Source organism: Lagopus leucura, unplaced genomic scaffold, assembly GCF_019238085.1.
Source record: "Lagopus leucura isolate 7727_CA_CO unplaced genomic scaffold, USGS_WTPT01 Super-Scaffold_100045, whole genome shotgun sequence".
Taxonomy (NCBI): Eukaryota; Metazoa; Chordata; class Aves; order Galliformes; family Phasianidae; genus Lagopus; species Lagopus leucura.
The window spans coordinates 3,254,227-3,271,444 of NW_024962292.1; the positions used below are offsets into that span (position 1 = coordinate 3,254,227).

The 17,218-nt window shown below is 48.7% G+C and overlaps 1 protein-coding gene and 1 long non-coding RNA gene across 2 annotated transcripts in view; both read left to right on the forward strand.

Annotated features, from left to right (window-relative positions):
• Nucleotides 1-835: 835 nt before the first annotated feature.
• Nucleotides 836-7,787, forward strand: LOC122187295. Its single transcript, XR_006181277.1, has 3 exons — nt 836-856; nt 6,318-6,402; nt 7,727-7,787. It is a non-coding gene; the product is annotated as an uncharacterized LOC122187295 (long non-coding RNA).
• A 2,377-nt stretch (nt 7,788-10,164) lies between these two features.
• Nucleotides 10,165-17,218, forward strand: part of KCNB1 (potassium voltage-gated channel subfamily B member 1) — a 101,525-nt gene continuing 94,471 nt past the window's right edge. The window contains exons 1-2 of the mRNA XM_042884826.1: nt 10,165-10,187; nt 11,330-11,995. Of these exons, the coding sequence (XP_042740760.1) occupies nt 11,429-11,995 (567 nt within the window). The 5' untranslated portion in view covers nt 10,165-10,187; nt 11,330-11,428. The remainder of the gene's footprint in view (nt 10,188-11,329; nt 11,996-17,218) is intronic.

Here is a 17,218-nt window from a genome sequence, read left to right on the forward strand (position 1 = left end):
AGCGATACTAATTCCCATCACGGCTGTAAGCAGCTGAGCCTTGGCATTCCAGCCCACTGGCACACAGCCCATCTGGACCTGAAAGAATTTAGGAGATGAATGCTGACAGCAGGGTTGTTTGCTAAGTTAACCCAGGGCAGTGACCCTAACGTTGTGCTCAGTGTCTCACTTCACTCCCAGTTTGGCTGCACCGGGATGTGTGCTCTGGCTGTGCCATCCCATGGCTCCCTGGGGACTCTGATGGCAGCAGAAGAGCTGAGCCATCCAAAAGCCATCATTATGAAAGCTTAAAGCCAATTCAGCTTTTATTACAGGGTACCACACTTGTGTTTATTACTCAGAAGGAAATGTATAAGTTTGATAATTATGCTTTTAACAGTGCATCTCTATTTGAATCACCTGTCTGCTGTGTTCCTCAGCTGCTCCAAGTGAAAGAGGGACTGCTGGCAGTGCCAGCATCTCTCCCCAGAGGTGGCACAGCCACAGGGGGCACATCTCCACATTCCTTATGCCCCAGCATGCAGCATGGTACTGAATGCGTGCAAGATGTGAAGAATCTTCCAATAAGTGAACAAGGACAACAGCTACTTGTTCTTCAGATATGATGGCAGAGAAGTTTGGGAGTGTCCTGGTGTATGGGAACTACTGAGTCACAGCCTGAACCTCTGATTGATCACCTGAGGCGAGCCATGAGCCAGCCAGAGGAGCACAGGTGAAGGCAATTCACCTGTGCTGCCGGAAGGGGTGGAGCCTGGCTGCACCCCTCCTAGACCTATTGAAGAGCTGGCTACCAGAGGGGAAGGATCTCTTTTGGAGCTTGTCTCTATTGGTGTTTTATGCTGAGTCCAGCCAAAGGGTAAGCCTTCCATTTTATTCTCTTTTGTTATCATTGTCTACTTTGCCTAACTCTCTTGATTATATCGTGGTTGTAACATCTTGATATCCATTGATTATACACCTGGGAAATCCTGACTTGCTGGGGTGTAGATAACTGGCCCTTTTAAATTTTTTTGTTTAATGTACAAAGGCAGGTAGCTGATACCTCCCTTGAAATAAGAACCTCTATGATGGTAATCTTGGACAGAGTGATCATGAAATGATAGACTTCGTGATTCATGGTGGAGCCTGGAGGGGGAATAGTAATACTGCTACCTTGGACTTCAGGAGGGCGGACTTTGAATTGTTCAAGGGACTAATAGGGGGAGTCCCCTGGCATTCAGTCTTAGCGAGCAAAGGGGTCCAAGAGAGCTGGTTGCTCTTCAAGAAGGAAGTCTTAAGGGCGCAGGAGCAGGCAGTCCCCCTGAGCTGCAAAATGAGCCGGCGGGGAAGAAGACCAGCGTGGATGAATAGGGAGCTATTCCTGAGGCTCCGGGAGAAAAAGAGAATCTACCGCCTGTGGAAAGAGGGACAGGCTACTCAAAATGAATGCAGGGAAGTTGTTAGGATGTGTAGAGGTGAAATCAGAAAGGCAAAAGCCCAGCTTGAATTTAACCTAGCCGCTGGTGTGAAAAGGAATAAGAAACTCTTTTATAAATACATTAACAGTAAGAGGAGGACAAAGGAGAATATCCACTCTTTGCTGGATGAGGCTGGGAATGTGACCACTGAGGATAAGGAAAAGGCGGAGGTTCTGAATGCCTTCTTTACGTCTGTCTTTAAAAGTCAGACCAGTTATCCTCAGGATACCCCTCTCTCTGACCTGGTAATCTCGGTTGGGGAGCACACTAACCCCCCTGTGATTCTGAAAGAAACAGTCAGAGACCTACTGCTCCAGCTGGACTGTCACAAGTCGATGGGGCCAGATGAGATCCATCCGAGAGTGCTGAGGGAACTGGCGGAGGTGATAGCCGAGCCACTTTCCATCATCTGTCAGCGCTCCTTGTTGACTGGTGAGGTCCCAGAAGACTGGAGGCTTGCCAATGTGACTCCCATTTATAAGAAAGGTCGTAAGGAGGATCCGGGGAACTACAGGCCTGTCAGCCTTACCTCGGTGCCAGGGAAGGTTATGGAGCAGATTGTCTTGAGGGAGATCATGCGGCATGTGCAGGGTGACCGGGGGATCAGGCCTAGCCAGCATGGGTTCATGAAGGGCAGGTCCTGTTTGACCAACCTGATCTCCTTCTATGATCTAGTGACCCATCTGGTGGATGAAGGAAAGGCTGTTGATGTGGTCTACATGGACTTCAGCAAAGCCTTTGACACTGTCTCCCACAGCATTCTCCTGCAGAAGCTGGCAGCCAGAGGCTTGGATGGGTACACTCTTGGCTGGGTAAGGAGCTGGCTGGAGGGCCAGGCACAGAGAGTGGTGGTGAATGGAGTCAAATCCAGCTGGCGACCGGTCGTGAGTGGTGTTCCCCAGGGGTCGGTGCTGGGGCCTGTCCTCTTCAATATCTTTATTGATGACCTCGATGAGGGCATCGAGTGCACCCTCAATAAATTTGCAGATGACACCAAATCGGATGGAAGTGTGGATCTGCCTGGGGGTAGCGAGGCCCTACAGAGGGATCTGGACAGGCTGGAGAGCTGGGCTGGAGCCAATGGGATGAGTTTCAACAAGGCCAAATGCCAGGTCCTACACTTCGGCCACAACAACCCCAGGCGACGCTACAGGCTTGGGGCGGTGTGGCTGGAGGACTGCGTAGAGGAAATGGACCTGGGGGTATTGATTGATGCTCGGCTGAACATGAGCCGACAGTGTGCCCAGGTGGCCAAGAAGGCCAATGGCATCCTGGCTTGCATCAGAAACAGTGTTGCAAGCAGGAGCAGAGAGGTGATTGTTCCCCTATATTCAGCACTTGTGAGGCCGCACCTCGAGTACTGTGTCCAGTTTTGGGCCCCTCACTGCAAGAAAGATATTGAGGCCCTGGAACGTGTTCAAAGGAGGGCAACAAAGCTGGTGAGGGGTCTGGAACACAGGCCGTATGAGGAGAGGCTGAAGGAGCTGGGAATGTTCAGCCTGGAGAAGAGGAGGCTCAGGGGAGACCTCATTGCTCTCTATAACTTCCTGAAGGGAGGTTGTAGTGAGCTGGGGGTCGGCCTCTTCTCTCGTGTCATTAGTGATAGGACCAGGGGGAATGGCTTCAAGCTACGGCAGGGGAGATTCAGGCTGGACATGAGGAAGTATTACTTTTCAGAAAGGGTGGTCAGGCACTGGAATGGACTGCCCAGGGAGGTGGTGGAATCACCGACCCTGGAGGTGTTCAAGGAAAGACTGGATGTTGTGTTGAGGGACATGGTTTAGTAGGAGCTATTGGGAATAGGTGAACGGTTGGACTGGGTGATCTTTTAGGTCTTTTCCAACCTTAGTGATTCTATGATTCTAATCCTGAAGAATCCCTGTTATTGTTATTGCTTCAGTTGTTGGGATGGCATAGCCTAAATGCTAGGAATAGGAAGTGCAGCCTCATTTGTTATGTACTGTAGGAATCTGTACGAAGATTGCAGTTTGAGAGATGGAGGAGGATAATGGAGTGATGAGGACAGCAGTGGCACCAGAACAGAGTTGCCTCTGAGCACAGCAACCATCACCTAGCTGGTGACAGCTGTGACCTGTGTCAAATAAGGCATCTTGTTAGAAACAGGTGATGATGATTTCTGGCTGCCACAGGTGCAGCTGGGTCCTGCTGAGTGTCCCTTCAGGCCTGGTGGGGGTGTGGGTGGTGACTCCCAGACAGATCTGCTGCCCCTCTCACAGAGGAGGGCCAATGGGTTGTATGGGAAAGCTGCATTGTGGTTGCTTGTCACAGATTAAGCATTTACCAAAACTCTTAATTCTGTGTTTTATGTGAGGAGTTTGGACAGTAAAATGCTTTATAGAGCACTTCATTGCTAGGAGTTCCAAGATGAGAGTAAACCTTCACTTCTGAATAGTTGCACTTCTTGGATATTTAATCACACCAGGAATTGGCAGTCTCAAGAGAGCAGGAGTGGTTGGGGCAGGTGTTGCATTAAGGGTTTTGCTGTAAGGCTTTTGGAAACCTGAGTGCCCAAATCTGAAGTAGTTGGTGGTGGGGAATAGATTCAGCTATGGTGAAGGCCTTCAGCCAGGGTTATAGTCCTGCTCTGTGCTCCCTGTGGGTACTGCTCTGCTCTCAGCATTCTCCTCTTCTCCCCCAGAGCTCATTTGGGATGGGTAATTGCTGTGTTGTGTTGTAGGATTACATCCAGTTTGCTCATTTTGGTTAGTGAGTGCTGGGAGTTAGCAGGGAAAGGGCAGGCTGGGGAGAGCTCATTGAAATGCGTGGAGAGCAGTTCTGTCCCATGTGAAGAAGTTTAATCTAAGAAAGCCTTCAAGAATGGCTTAATGCAGCCTTCTGCATTGCCCACAAACACTTTGGGGAGAAGACCAGGAAAGGAGAAAAGTTACTTTAAAGCGATAAGCTGCTTTAAAGTGATCTTCGTAATCCTGAGAATTAAAATGTATTTTATTAAATACATGTTACAGATGCAAAGTAACCCAAGTAAGGCAGGAAGGGACCCTTCCCATGGGCAATTCATGGGATTCCTGCAGCTGTATCCAAGCGTCACCAAAATCCCCCCGCTCCCAGGGGAGGCCAGCCCCCAGTCCTGGCCATGGCATTAAATGTCTGCTTGGAAGTAGATCTGAGGGCCGTCCTTGTGTTACTCTGCATGAGGCTTTCTGACTCCTTTGCAGCTCCAGCATTAATTACTGTTGAATGACCAAAAAGGAAGAATGAAGGAGGAGGGCATTTCCTCAAAGCTGAGGGCAAATAGGAGCAGGGAGCGGCCAAGAAGGGCTGACTTCATGCAGAGTTTTCAGCTCTTACTGCCAGTTCTTCAGGGGAAAAAAAAAAAGAGAAACAAGAAGTTCAATGTCTTTGTAGCACCACCAGCATTGCCCTCCTCGAGGTGTGTGAGCCTGGAGACAGCTGTTGCTGGGGGGAGCCTCTGAGCAGAGCGTTCCACCACATGCAATGGTGGTGAGGCAGAGTCCTGGCAGAATCACCAAGGGATATCTGTTAAGATTTAGAATGCATTTCGCTGCTCATTCATCCTCCATCCCACACAGCTTTTGGCAGGTTGCTTTAATCCTTCTGTCTCAATTTCCTTCAGTGTGAAAGAGGATGTTGTGGTGTTGCCTCCCAGGAAACATCTGAAATTGCTCCCCAGCTGGAGCATCCTTTCAGGCTCTGTGTATGTGGGAGCAGAGCAGTTCTCACTCCTAGGAGCCTGGCTGCAAGGTGGATGGCACAGGTAAGTGTTTGGTCACCCCTGTGAGAGGTCACTGCTCCACCTCACAGCTGATAGATGTGGCTCCGTCCTGATGGATGCTGGGTGATGAATAGGAGCCACCAGCCCTTGGGGACCTAATAAATTCCTGGTTGCTGAATAATACAGCAAGGCAAATTGCTTTACAGAATCCAGTGCTTAAAGCTAAATGTTAGATAACATATTACAGGAAGCTGCTTGTGCCTCTGTGCCAGCCTTGCGCAAGCAGCACAAGAGGTGAAGACAAAGCATTTCCACAATCCCTGCACAGAATCATAGAATCATAGGAGTTGGAAGGGACCTTTAAAAATCTTCTGGTCCAATCCCCGTGCAGTGAACAGGGGCACGTGTGTGGGGAAACAGCATCCCTAGGGGACCAAGCACTGTTTTGAGACAAGATCCCAAAGATTTGATCTATGGTATTGACAGGTAGGAAAAAAAGTCCATTTCTCAAATCATTTTGGAGATTTCCTAGAAGAGGGGCGATGGGACAAATCACCCTTTTGGGGACATTTGTTTGTCAGCTAGCAGAAAAGTCTGTGTTTTCTTCCTCCATGAAACAGCCTTTAGCTTTAGACCTGATGCGAATGAGGTAGATGTGGAAGGTGGTGGTGTTTTGCACACCCACCTTGAGGAATAGGCTGGCCGTACAGGAAGGGAGAACAGAGTGGGTCTGGCAGAGCCATCCCCAGGAAGAAGAGCATTGATGCGTGCACTTGTGGTTAGCGAGCACAGTGAGGCTGCTTAATGGCTGCAGGGGTGGAAATGCACCTCCTGGGAAGGGCAGAATACTGGAGCCAAAGGGATAGCTCTAAGTGTTCTTTGGGGGAATCAGAACCATACAGTTCCCTGTATTTGTATTGGCATGTTTCCTACCCAAGTTTGGGTGAGCTGAAATCTTCAGGTCCTTTCAGGACTCAGTGCCCATGCGGCTACTCTGCCCTAGATACAAGAGGTCTGCCCTCACCAGTTTCTTTCTCATCCAAATCTGAGTCTGCAGAGACTCTGCCCTCTGTCAAGGATTGTTTGCTCTCTACTCCTGGTCCCTGCTGAGACCTCTCTGCCCTTCTTCCCTTCACCTCTTGCAGGCAGCCCAGCAGCTCTCCCGCATCCTCCAGTACCTCTCTGAGGACCTCAGAATGCTGGCAGAGGCTCTGTTATTTGCACCAACTGGTATGAACTTAAAAATGTAAATGAACAATTCGGGAATGGCTCTCCTGTCCCATGGTGTGAGAAAGAGCTGGGGTAGTAGAGGGCATGCTGGGGGTGAAGCCTAGGGCCAGAGAATAGCAGGCAAACCTGCCCCACGCAGCAGAGCCTGTTCCCCCCACAGCACCATGAGCTTCATGTGAAACCCTTCCAGTGCAGATTTCACAACAGAGAATGTAACGATGATGGAGCCCAGCTGTTGCTGACGTTGACATCCAGGCTCTGCTTGGCTTTTCTAAGGAGGGCACAGCACTTATGTTTCACTTTTGGATTGTATTTTGCTGGTTGCTTCCAGCATTTTTCCCTAGTATTCCACTATTTTCATGCTCTTGGGCTCTCAGTAGTTCAGTCACTCTGCCCCATTCGTCTCAGTTCCTTCTGCACTTTTCAACGCTTATTAGAGACCTCTGCCAAGAAAACTGATAATTTTCTTTCCCATTTAAGGGAAAGGATTTTGGACTATAAAAGAAATCTCCATTATATCTTAAGTGTTTCTTCGCTGGAAAGAAAATCCCTGGAAACCAAGGGAATCCTTAAAGGGGCATAATAGGAAGCACTGGAACTGAGACAGCTCATTGCATGACAGCCTTTGCCACTCATAAGAACAAGCACAGGGCCCTGGGCTGTGAAAACAATATGGGTTATTGTTACAACTTCTAACTCAATTTAGGATATGAAAACCAGCATCCCTCAGCATCGGGAACCAGCCAAAACTCATGAGCCACCAAAGCTGCAGTGCCGCTCTCTGCTGGAAGCCCATTGTTCCAAATGCCATTGCTGTGACAGCTGCAGGCTTGTTTGTGTGCAAGGAGCCTTTCTTTCTCACAGCCACTAGTTCACCCGTGACCAGTTCAGTGATGCAAATCAGTCTCCTCTCCTGCTTCAGAGGATGGACAGGAGATGCTGGACTGCTGTGCAGTGTGGGTGTTTGTGAAGATGTGATGCCTCTCTTTATGCAGGCAGAGGAGGCACTGCAGAGGGATATTGTCACATCTAGGCTCTGTCTGCTTTGCTGTCATAAAATCACAGAATCATCAAGGTTGGAAAAGACCACTAAAATTATCTAGTCCAGACATCATCCCGTTACCGCCATTGTGTGCTGTATGGCCATGTTGTGGTCTGAGAAACAGTGCCTTCCAAACTCTTCTGCCTGGCAGGTTAAATTCAAGTCTGTATATACCACTGCTTATGAGCCCTGGGGAACACATTTGTGTCATACTCTGTGCATTTTCCCTTAATTACTTGAGGTTTATAGTATTTCCTTGTCAATAACAGCTATAATTTGCAGGCAGGAAGATGGTTTGCCATGGGCTGCATTCAAGCATTTGGCTGGCTCCATAAGCTGTGGAAATAACAAACCATAAATAAAGTTTGGAAAAGCTCAGGGTACAAAAATATTAATCAAAAGGAATATCTAAAGCAAGAGTGGGTTAGATAACCTTGGAGAAGAGAGAGCAGACAGCACATTTCTGCATCCTCAGGCCTGCACTGCCCCTTGCTGACAAGCTCACCAGCCATGGAACAAGAAGTGCTGCAGAGAATGGACATCCTGGGGCTGGGAACATTCTCTCCTCTCATCCAGGCTCCCGGATCACTCCAGGCACAGCCATCTGCAGGGTGCCCTCCTGCAGTTCTACCTGAGGCTCAAGCATAAGCCTTCATACTGGCAAGGAGAGTGTGGAAGGGTGAACAGTGCAGCAGCAGTGCCTCCATGCTGCCCTTTTGTGTCCCCTCTCCGTGGCTGGTTCCCCAGCCTCTTGCCAGACCATGTGAGTGACATGGGCAGTGTAGCAAGAGTGATGTGGAAAGATACAAATGCCTTGCAAATAAAAATGAATTGCTTCTCTCCCTGTGATTTAGCTGTATTGAATCTGATGCATGTCCCTGTATTAGGCTACTTGTCATTTTCCCTCCAACCATTCTCTTCCTGCAGAAGAGTGGTGTCCATTTGTCACAACAGGAGATAATGTGCCCTAGATGCCAGTGCTAACAAACAAATAACCTGCTCTCATACAGCACTGCCAGCTGGAAGTTTCAAGACACTTCATAACCATTTACAGATTTAACTTCACAGCCCTAACCAGGAATTTTCATCTCTATTGTAAGGGAAGTAAAGTAGGATGTAGGGGTGAAATGAAGGGAAAGTAAGAAGAGAGCCAAAGTGCTCTGGATACTGATTGCAGGTTTTCTTGGACTGAAGGAGCTACTTCAGAAGAGGTGGGATGGGCTTGTCAATAGGATTCATTCCCAAACTTTTCTCACATCTCCATACTAAATGATTTTCTGTGCCTTTATTTCCCCAACTGCAAAAGTGATTCACTTCTCCTTATAAGAAAGTCTGGAGAAAAAAATTAAAAATAAATACCAATAAAAACCCAAAAAAACTCATTGAGATTTCAGAAGGTCATCTCTAAAACAGGTATGGACATTCAAACACCAAAAATAGTAGCATAACAGTGCTATTGCATACACAAGGCAATGGGAGAAGCATATGAAATAGGGAGAAGTCTTTCTCAGGTTAATCACATATACACCAGGTTCATGGTTTAAAAACCTCATAGTAGGAATTGTCACTACAGCACCCAAGAGGCACGACCAATCAATGCAAAGGGGAGAAAAGGCTAACGAACAGAGCTGTGTACCTCTGCTACACCTGTGTAAGCAGGTGAGCTGCATTAAGTAGTGCTAATGTACCCATTAAGTAATGCTAATGAAGGTACTGGCTCCTGCTGAGACCCATTTTCCCCTGTTGGAGGGGAAAGAGAACAGAGTGCTAAAAGGATACTTTGAATGCTGTATTTTCTGGTTAGCAGACGCTCTATTTCATAGAGATCAGATCAGAAATCTGTTATTATTCCTCCCATCTCTATCTGCAAAAACATGTAACAATTCTAAGTGCAGGCTTTCCCTTTGATGAGAGGTTGCTAGCGCGAGGTTGATGGCCCAGCTCACTCCTTGCATGAAGATGTGCAGCTTCACAGAGCTCAGCTGCTCCTAGCTCAGCAAGCAGGGCCTAGAAAGCAATAACAGCCCTGCTGGGCTTATCAGCACACTCTGCTTGTCGTTTTTCTCCTGGCACCAATCCCTTCTCCCGCTTTCACGGATGATACCACCGGGAGCTGGAGGATGGTGGGAAGAGTCCTACTGCTACAGAAGGATGCTACAGCTCTCCTCTCGGTATTAGATCTGGTCCAGGCGCTTCACTCGCTGTAAATCAGCCCCGGGGCGGCGGGGCCAGGTCAGGAAAGCGTTAACCTTCCCTGCAATGCTGCATCCCAGCTCACGGTGGAGCTGCCTTCCTCTCTTCCACCCCCAACTTCCAATTCACTCCAAACAACTCCGGGACAGAATTGCAGGGAAAAGCTGGAGGTTCAGACTAGACTTGTTGATCTCCGTTTCGAGGCAGCAGAAGGAAGTACCGAAGCTTTCCTTTGTGTCTTCACCAAGAGAAGGGTGGGGGAAGGGGGCAGATGCGGCTTCGGAGTTGACGGCAGGCAGGAGCGAGGAGCCGCAGCCGAAGGAAGGCCTTGGAAAGCTTCCTGCCGAGGGATCCGATTTACCTCGCTTCCCTTCCCCCCGCCCCCCGGACTCCGTGGCCAGACGGGAGCGCGGCCGCCATCCCTCCGCCTCGAGGCTGCCCGCGGGGGGATGCGAGCGGGGCCATCCCGGCTGCCCACCCCGACGCACGATGTAGCCGCCCTCGGTCCCGCACAGCCCCGCGCCGCCTCGCTGGGAGCCCGCAGGAGGAGGTAGGTTCGGGCCGGAAGAGCGGAGCCCTCTCCCGCGTGGGGCTGCGGCCGGGAGCGGCCCCGCGGAAGGGCTGAGGGCAGCGTTGGGGTTTCGCTATCGGCGTGGGGGCACCCACATCGATGGGGAGAGGGGCAGAGCCCCGGCGCCGTGCTGGATGAGCAGGGAGAAAGCCGTTCCTTTCTGCGCCGAGATTTCTCTTCGTGCCATCTTGTGTAAGCAACAGTGCTTGGGGCTGTTATAAGGCACTGGCTTTGCAATGAATGCTCGGGGGTGGTTCTTATTCCCATTTTCGTTGATTTTCCTGTTATGCAGAGGGCTGCGTGGGGTATGGGGAGGCGTCCCTGGGTAGCCCAGGGAGGTAGAGTGCGTCGTTAGAGTGACTGGAAATACTCGCTCTTTCTCGTTCACAGAGCTTTCCTCGGGGAAATTTGCAAGGCTGCAGTTATAAAAGCCTCTGCTCCCACCTGCCGCCTCCACGGCCGGGCAGAGCGGGAAAAGTTGCCCGGGTGGGTCGTGGGGGCACGCGGGGTATTGTGCCTGCTGTCCAGTAGGGCCTCATTGCGCGAGGGAACGGCGGGTCTGAGCACTCGGAGACTGTCGGTGGTTGGGCCGGCGCGCTCCTGTCCTGTCTCTTCGGGATGGGAAACAACGTACCAGCGCAGCCGTGGCTAACGGCCGGGCGCCTTTTGGGGAGCAGCGCCGAGCGGTGCTCGGGGGAGCTCACTTTAACTCAGCAGCTCCCAGACAGCCCTTTCTCAGAAGAGGCTGCTGAAGCCGTGCCCAGCCTCCTTAGCTCTCTGGACGAGGTGTACAGACAACCCTCCCGGGCAGAGCCTGGGATCCACCGGGAGAGAGGGCAGCACCCGGCCGCCGCCCGGGGGAGCTCGGCGGTAGCCGCCGCTCCGCCACGTGGGAGCGGGCGGCCTTCAGCACCGCGGGCGCGGACAGCGCCTGCCCGAGGCCGCCCGCCCGAGCGGGGCGCGGAGAGGGGTTCAGCACCGCGAGGGCGGACAGCGCCGCCGCCTCCCCCTGAGCAGATTAGCGGGGCCGGGCTGCCCCGGGCGGGGATAAGGCCGGCGGGCAGGCGGCCCGCGGGAGCGGAGGTCAGCGGGCAGGGACCCATGGTTGGCTTCTCTTGCAGCTCTGGGGCATGGAGGGGAAGGAGAGGTGAGGAGAGCCGGCCCCCGCACGCCCTGCCCCACACCGCACCTTGGAGCATCCAGCCTGAGGGGGACCAGCGATGCCTCTGGGGATGAATAAGCATGGATCTCGCTCTACTACCTCTTTGCCTCCGGACCCCACGGAGATCGTCAGGAGCAAGGCCTGCTCCCGCAGGGTCAAGCTCAATGTGGGGGGGCTGGCCCACGAGGTTCTCTGGCGGACCTTGGACAGGTTGCCACGGACCAGGCTGGGTAAGCTTAGAGACTGCAACACACACGACTCCCTCATGGAGATCTGTGATGACTACAACCTGGAGGAGAATGAGTACTTCTTTGACAGGCACCCGGGGGCATTCACCTCAATCTTGAACTTCTACCGTACTGGCAAGCTGCACATGATGGAGGAGATGTGCGCCTTGTCCTTCAGCCAAGAGCTGGACTACTGGGGGGTGGATGAGATCTACCTGGAGTCCTGCTGCCAGGCCCGCTACCATCAGAAGAAGGAGCAGATGAATGAGGAGCTGAAAAGAGAAGCTGAGACATTGAGGGAAAGGGAAGGGGAGGAATTTGATAACACTTGCTGCGCTGACAAAAGGAAAAAGCTCTGGGACCTCCTGGAGAAGCCCAACTCCTCCGTAGCGGCCAAGGTAAGACTTCCACGTTTCTTCTTAAGTCTTGTGTATGCTGGCTCATGACTGTGATGATGCTTACCTGAGGTGTCAACTTGCTACCCTGGCTTTAGGGTTTCAGCAATTGTGGCTGTATAGATGCTATGAGTACAGGGGAGAGAGACCTCGCAAGTGTGAATGAGGCTTAATGTATATATTTTTGGTGGTTTGGAAGAGATTCAGTTTGCTCTACCCTGAGGGCAGCCTAGACTGGACAGTGTGAGAACAGCTCCAGTGACCCCTGGGTCAGCATATGCTGGTTGCTGTGGCTGGAGATTAGTAGATTTGTTTTTTGTTGGTCTGTCTTGAAGCATTGTGTAACAGAGATTTCTTGGGGCCCTAAAACATCTGTATCCTACTGCTCAGCCAAACTATTTCTTAAAAGAGGAAATCTACTTGAACTCCTAGAGCCAGGTCTTATCAGGAAATAATGGGTTCCCTTCTAGGGGTTACTTTTTTTTTTTTTTTTTTTTGCTAAACCTAGCATTTAAATTTCATCATTTACCAGATTCCAGACTATTTTAGGTCTCTATGTACAGTGCTTCTGTGGCTCTGACCCTATCAATAGTTGCAGCACTGCTTACTCTGAAGTTGGTGCCAGTGCAACAGATCTATTTGAAAGCGTTTGGAAGATAAGATCCTTGCTAGGAAAAACCAGTGTTGGAATTGGCTCTGATAATTTAGCTGTCTCATGTTAGTCACATTCTTTAGTGAGGAAAATCTCTGTGAACACACTGATTCAGTAACCATGGGGATAAAAGTAGCGGGGAAGAGATTGAAAACTGCGGGATGGATAACTGGGAAGCGTGAGTGACTGAGCAGAAGGGACCAAAACTTGTATTGTCTGTGTACTGACAACCAAGTAGAAAGAGGCCCCAGCCACCTATGCAATGTAACCCCATATTGAACATACATTTCCAAGTGCAAACCCCAACTCTGTCCCCTTGGAAGTCTGAATTTGGAGGTTTGCTTAGGGAAAGAAAAAGTCTGTTTTCACGTCTTTTCTCTTACTGCAGTGTTGCACACCATGAATGAAGAACATGTGTGAAGTTTTGGGGAGGGATTTTATTAAGTCTGGAGCTTAATGGTTTATTCTGGCAGGGGAAAGGAGAGCCATGGTCTGCTGCTGAACTGATTATCACTTTTTTAATGACAAACGGAGCCCCTGAATGTCTTTTTCTCTCCAATGGCACAGATGACACTGTGCTGAATACATTAATCATTTATAAGGCTTCTTTGGCACAGTCCTGGAATCCTGAAACACAGGCCCCGGGCTTTGCTGTATGTGGCACTGACTCAAAATCCATTAGAGACTGTTGATGTTCACGATTTATAGTATATGAGCAGGGGGTCGTTCTTGCCAAATAAGTGTCTTTTGTGATTTATAAGTGAAATACACTCTTGCTTCATTTTCTGAGAAAATTCACGGACTAAGTGCATTCAGCATTGCAGGCATTGGATTAATTGAAAGTGAATCTGTAATGCATTATTATCCTTCCCATTTAAAGGTACCATTCTGTGACTTGGTTACTGTAATGAAAATGGTTGCTCTATGTTATCAGACCTCAAATACTTCAGCAGTTCTCAAACACAGATTTCTACCCATTTCAACTGTAGCAAAGCAAATAAGCATGATGAACAATCAGCTAACCAGGCAGGGACAGAAGAGCTGGTAAGCCTATTCTTTGCCTATTTTTCTCCCTGCTGGTGGAAAGCTTTTCTCTCCTGACAGAGTACGCCCTTTCACCTTCATGAGAATTCATTCCACATATTGAATAGGCTGAACACAATCTTCATCTTCTGATGGAAGAGAGCAGAGAGAGACTTGGCAGCCTGACCCACTATCTGACCTGACCAGCTGTGCCCAGGCTGCATTTTCTAAATCTGATCCTCTGCCTGGTAGCTGGGAGAATCTGGCCAGAAGCTGTCTGTTCAGTGGAGAACTATTGCTGAGGCTATGGGTCTCCAGGAGCTTCTATCTCCTAAAGTCAGATTTGATTTGCTTTGCCAGGTCTGGGAGCTAAAACCCTTTTTGTAGGAAAGGAATGAAGTAAACTCTTCTGAGGTTTAATGACTGGCACTGAATAACCTACCATAGGTGTTCCCCCAGATTATTTTCTTTTTGCTTATTCTTTTTCTTCAGACTTGTGCCACTCAGTGCAGAAGTTTTTTGGTTCTGGGTTTTGGTTTTTTTTTTTTGTTTGTTTGTTTGTTTGTTTGTTTTCTCCATTTAAATGTAGCAGGTACAGGCACCCTTCATGTTCTCTGTAAGGAATTTATAAAATGACTACAAATGCTTATTTATCTCTAAACCAATTAGAGTTCTAGGAAGCCATGCAATGTAGTCCAACTCCTAGGCAGATTTTCTTGCTAACATCTAACCAGACTCCTCCATAACAGCATACTGCAGAACTTCTCATGGTCATCCTGGGACCATTAAAATTCTAAGAGTGTGGGACTTCTTTGCTTGTTTGTTTTAAAAAGGAATCATACATGATGTACCTCTGGGTGGAAAAGGATGTTAAAATAAGGAAAGAAGAATCCCCCAGCCCTTAATACGTTATATGTATATACTGCTCCATTGTCTAGAGGGGATTTAGCCATATCTTTTGACTAATCAATCTGAGTTTTAAACTAACCACCTCCTGGCAAGTGATGACTTAGATCCAGTGTTACACCTCATATATAACCAAAGACAATGCTTTGATAGACTTCATAATGCACATTCCTTGAGAGCCTTGCGATGAAGAACCAGGCAGCTGCTGAAGCCCTAGGATTGCCACCTTGTGACCCACCCTGCACCCTTGCAACAGGCACACGAATCATCTCACCCTGCAATCAGCTTTACTTTGAGGCACTGCTGGGCTCACTTCACCCAGTGGGGAAAATTCATGCACAAAACTCAGCATGGAGACTCCATATCAAAGCAAAAAATAAACATATATTTGAAGATATTTCATTTAATTGACATTTGTTTGGTACATTTTTTCATTTCTCTCTTTCTAACCTTGCAAGATACTTTCAAGGATCAGTTTCTCCTGCTTCCCATATATCCCTGAGAAATATTCACTGAAATCTTTGTGAGTGCTCCCTCCTCTTCCTGTGACTGTTATCTTTGCATGTTCTTGCTTTATTATTTTTATTTCTACCTTTTTTTTTTTTCCCAATCTGCTTCAAGGTTTTTGTTTGTTTTGCCCTCGATAGCATTCCTTCTCTGCTTTGGTTTACTCACAAAACACATCTGTAACAATGAAGGACTTCCTGGTGCTCACATCTGTCTAGATTTCTTCCAGATGAAGATGAGGTACAGATATTTTCTGAGATAGTTACTACATTTTGTTAGATGGATTTTTTTCCTTTGTATCTTTCACAAGAAAGAAAAACACCTCTCCAGAAGCCAAGCAACTGCTGCTTTTTCTCAGGACTCAGTGTCTGTGTTAGGGCAGCAGTGACTAGCAGTCCTCCAGCACTCTGGTTTGGGGATTTATCTTCACTGTGCTTTCCCTCACTAAGGCTAAACCTAGGCTGCCGGTTTCTGCCAGCCAAAATCCAGATTTCCAGAGTGAAAGTCCCTGCCATAGCTGCTGTTCTCACTAATTGCACTAGTTAGGGCCTGTGATTTTGTATGCCTGGTGGGCACTCTTGCCCCCTGGGACAGCCAGCACAGTTGTAAATCCAGTCAGACTTCAGGGCATTCTGAAAAACCTCAAACTTCAATTGTTTGCTTTCCTGTATGAGCAAAAAAACCAAACCAGACCAACTCAACACCTTAATTAGCTCATATAGTATTGGAAATCCTCTGAACACTTGGATCTTTCCAGCAGCTTGCAAGAACATTACCCTTTTTGCCTCTGAGGAGGAAAAGAAGTCCTTCCTTCTTTTAGCCCTTTCAAATTATTTTCCTGATCAATATTTAAGCAATTAGTTTTGCAGAGAGGGGGGCAGGGGGAAAAGCCTGCTTGTCTTGTAGACTCCTATGCAATCTATTTTTCTCTTGCTGTCCTGAAGGCTGAGAAAAACATGATGACATCACCCACTTTGCAAAAAGCTGCTCTGCATATCTGCATGTCAAGTAGGATATGCTCTTCCTCTCTGCTCATGGGGAGCTGCTTCTCTTCATTGTCTCCACTTCTCCCTTGCTCCTGTCCTGTTGGGAGCTCAGCTGCAGCAGTCCCACAGCTCTGGCAGGCTATTTCTCATCTTTCACCTTGTTCCTACTATGTCTTTGCCAGTGCAATAATATCACGTTTATCCTTGAAAACATGCAACTCCAATTCAGTAATCTTATTATGCATGCCTCTACATTTGTTGAACAGCTTTTCTCGAGCTGCCCACTGCTCTCTGCTCCTAATCTCTGGATGCATTGCTTAGGGATTGAAAAGGCTGTTCAGTAAGCTCCTTCCTTATTATTGTTGATAGTAGGTGCAAAATAAGAATGATAAAAACTCTTGGAGATGTATTCTCTACATCTAGAGCATTCTTCCCCCACATGGGCTTTCTATTCCTGGCCCTCCCTTATGGCATGCAATTTTCATTCATCTCTAGAAACCCGCCTGAATTAAGCATTCAGCAGAGGAAACCCCTCTCCCTCGTTGTAGGGGTCACGCCTTAGCGATGCCTCCTGCCTCCAGGGCTCTCACCACAGGGCAGGTGTTGACTTTGGCAGTTAAACCTGGATTGCCCATATTTTGCTTGCAGCTCTGAACTTATTTTTCTGCCACAGCTACTGCCTTGGCTGTTCTGCTATATATAGGAGAATATTCCCCTTCATCCAAAGTAAACTTCTGCTTTTGGAGCTCTTCAAAAGCAAAGCCTCAATCCAAAGCCTTCCCCATGGGCTCAGGGATTTGCCTCTTTGGTCTATAGCTTATTGCCGGGTTTCTAGCACAGCACTGTCCTGTGGATGTACAAACAATTGCTGCTCTGTATCAGTTTCATTTCATCCTGCAGCTCCTTTCTGGGCACTTGTCCTTTCAGTGAGCTTCTTATGTCTTTTGCCTGGGGAGCCCTAATTCCTGCAGTCGGCTCCCTGCAGTGTCTCACCAATGACCTTTCCACAAGGTATTGCTGTGCCACCAGGTCCCTGAACTCCACTACAGCCTCCCTAAGCCCTCAATTCAGGGGAAAAATGTTACTCTTGCCAGCTCAGTAATTGTGTCCTTCCATTCTTGTTGGCTTTAAAGAATCTCTGCTACAGGGCTT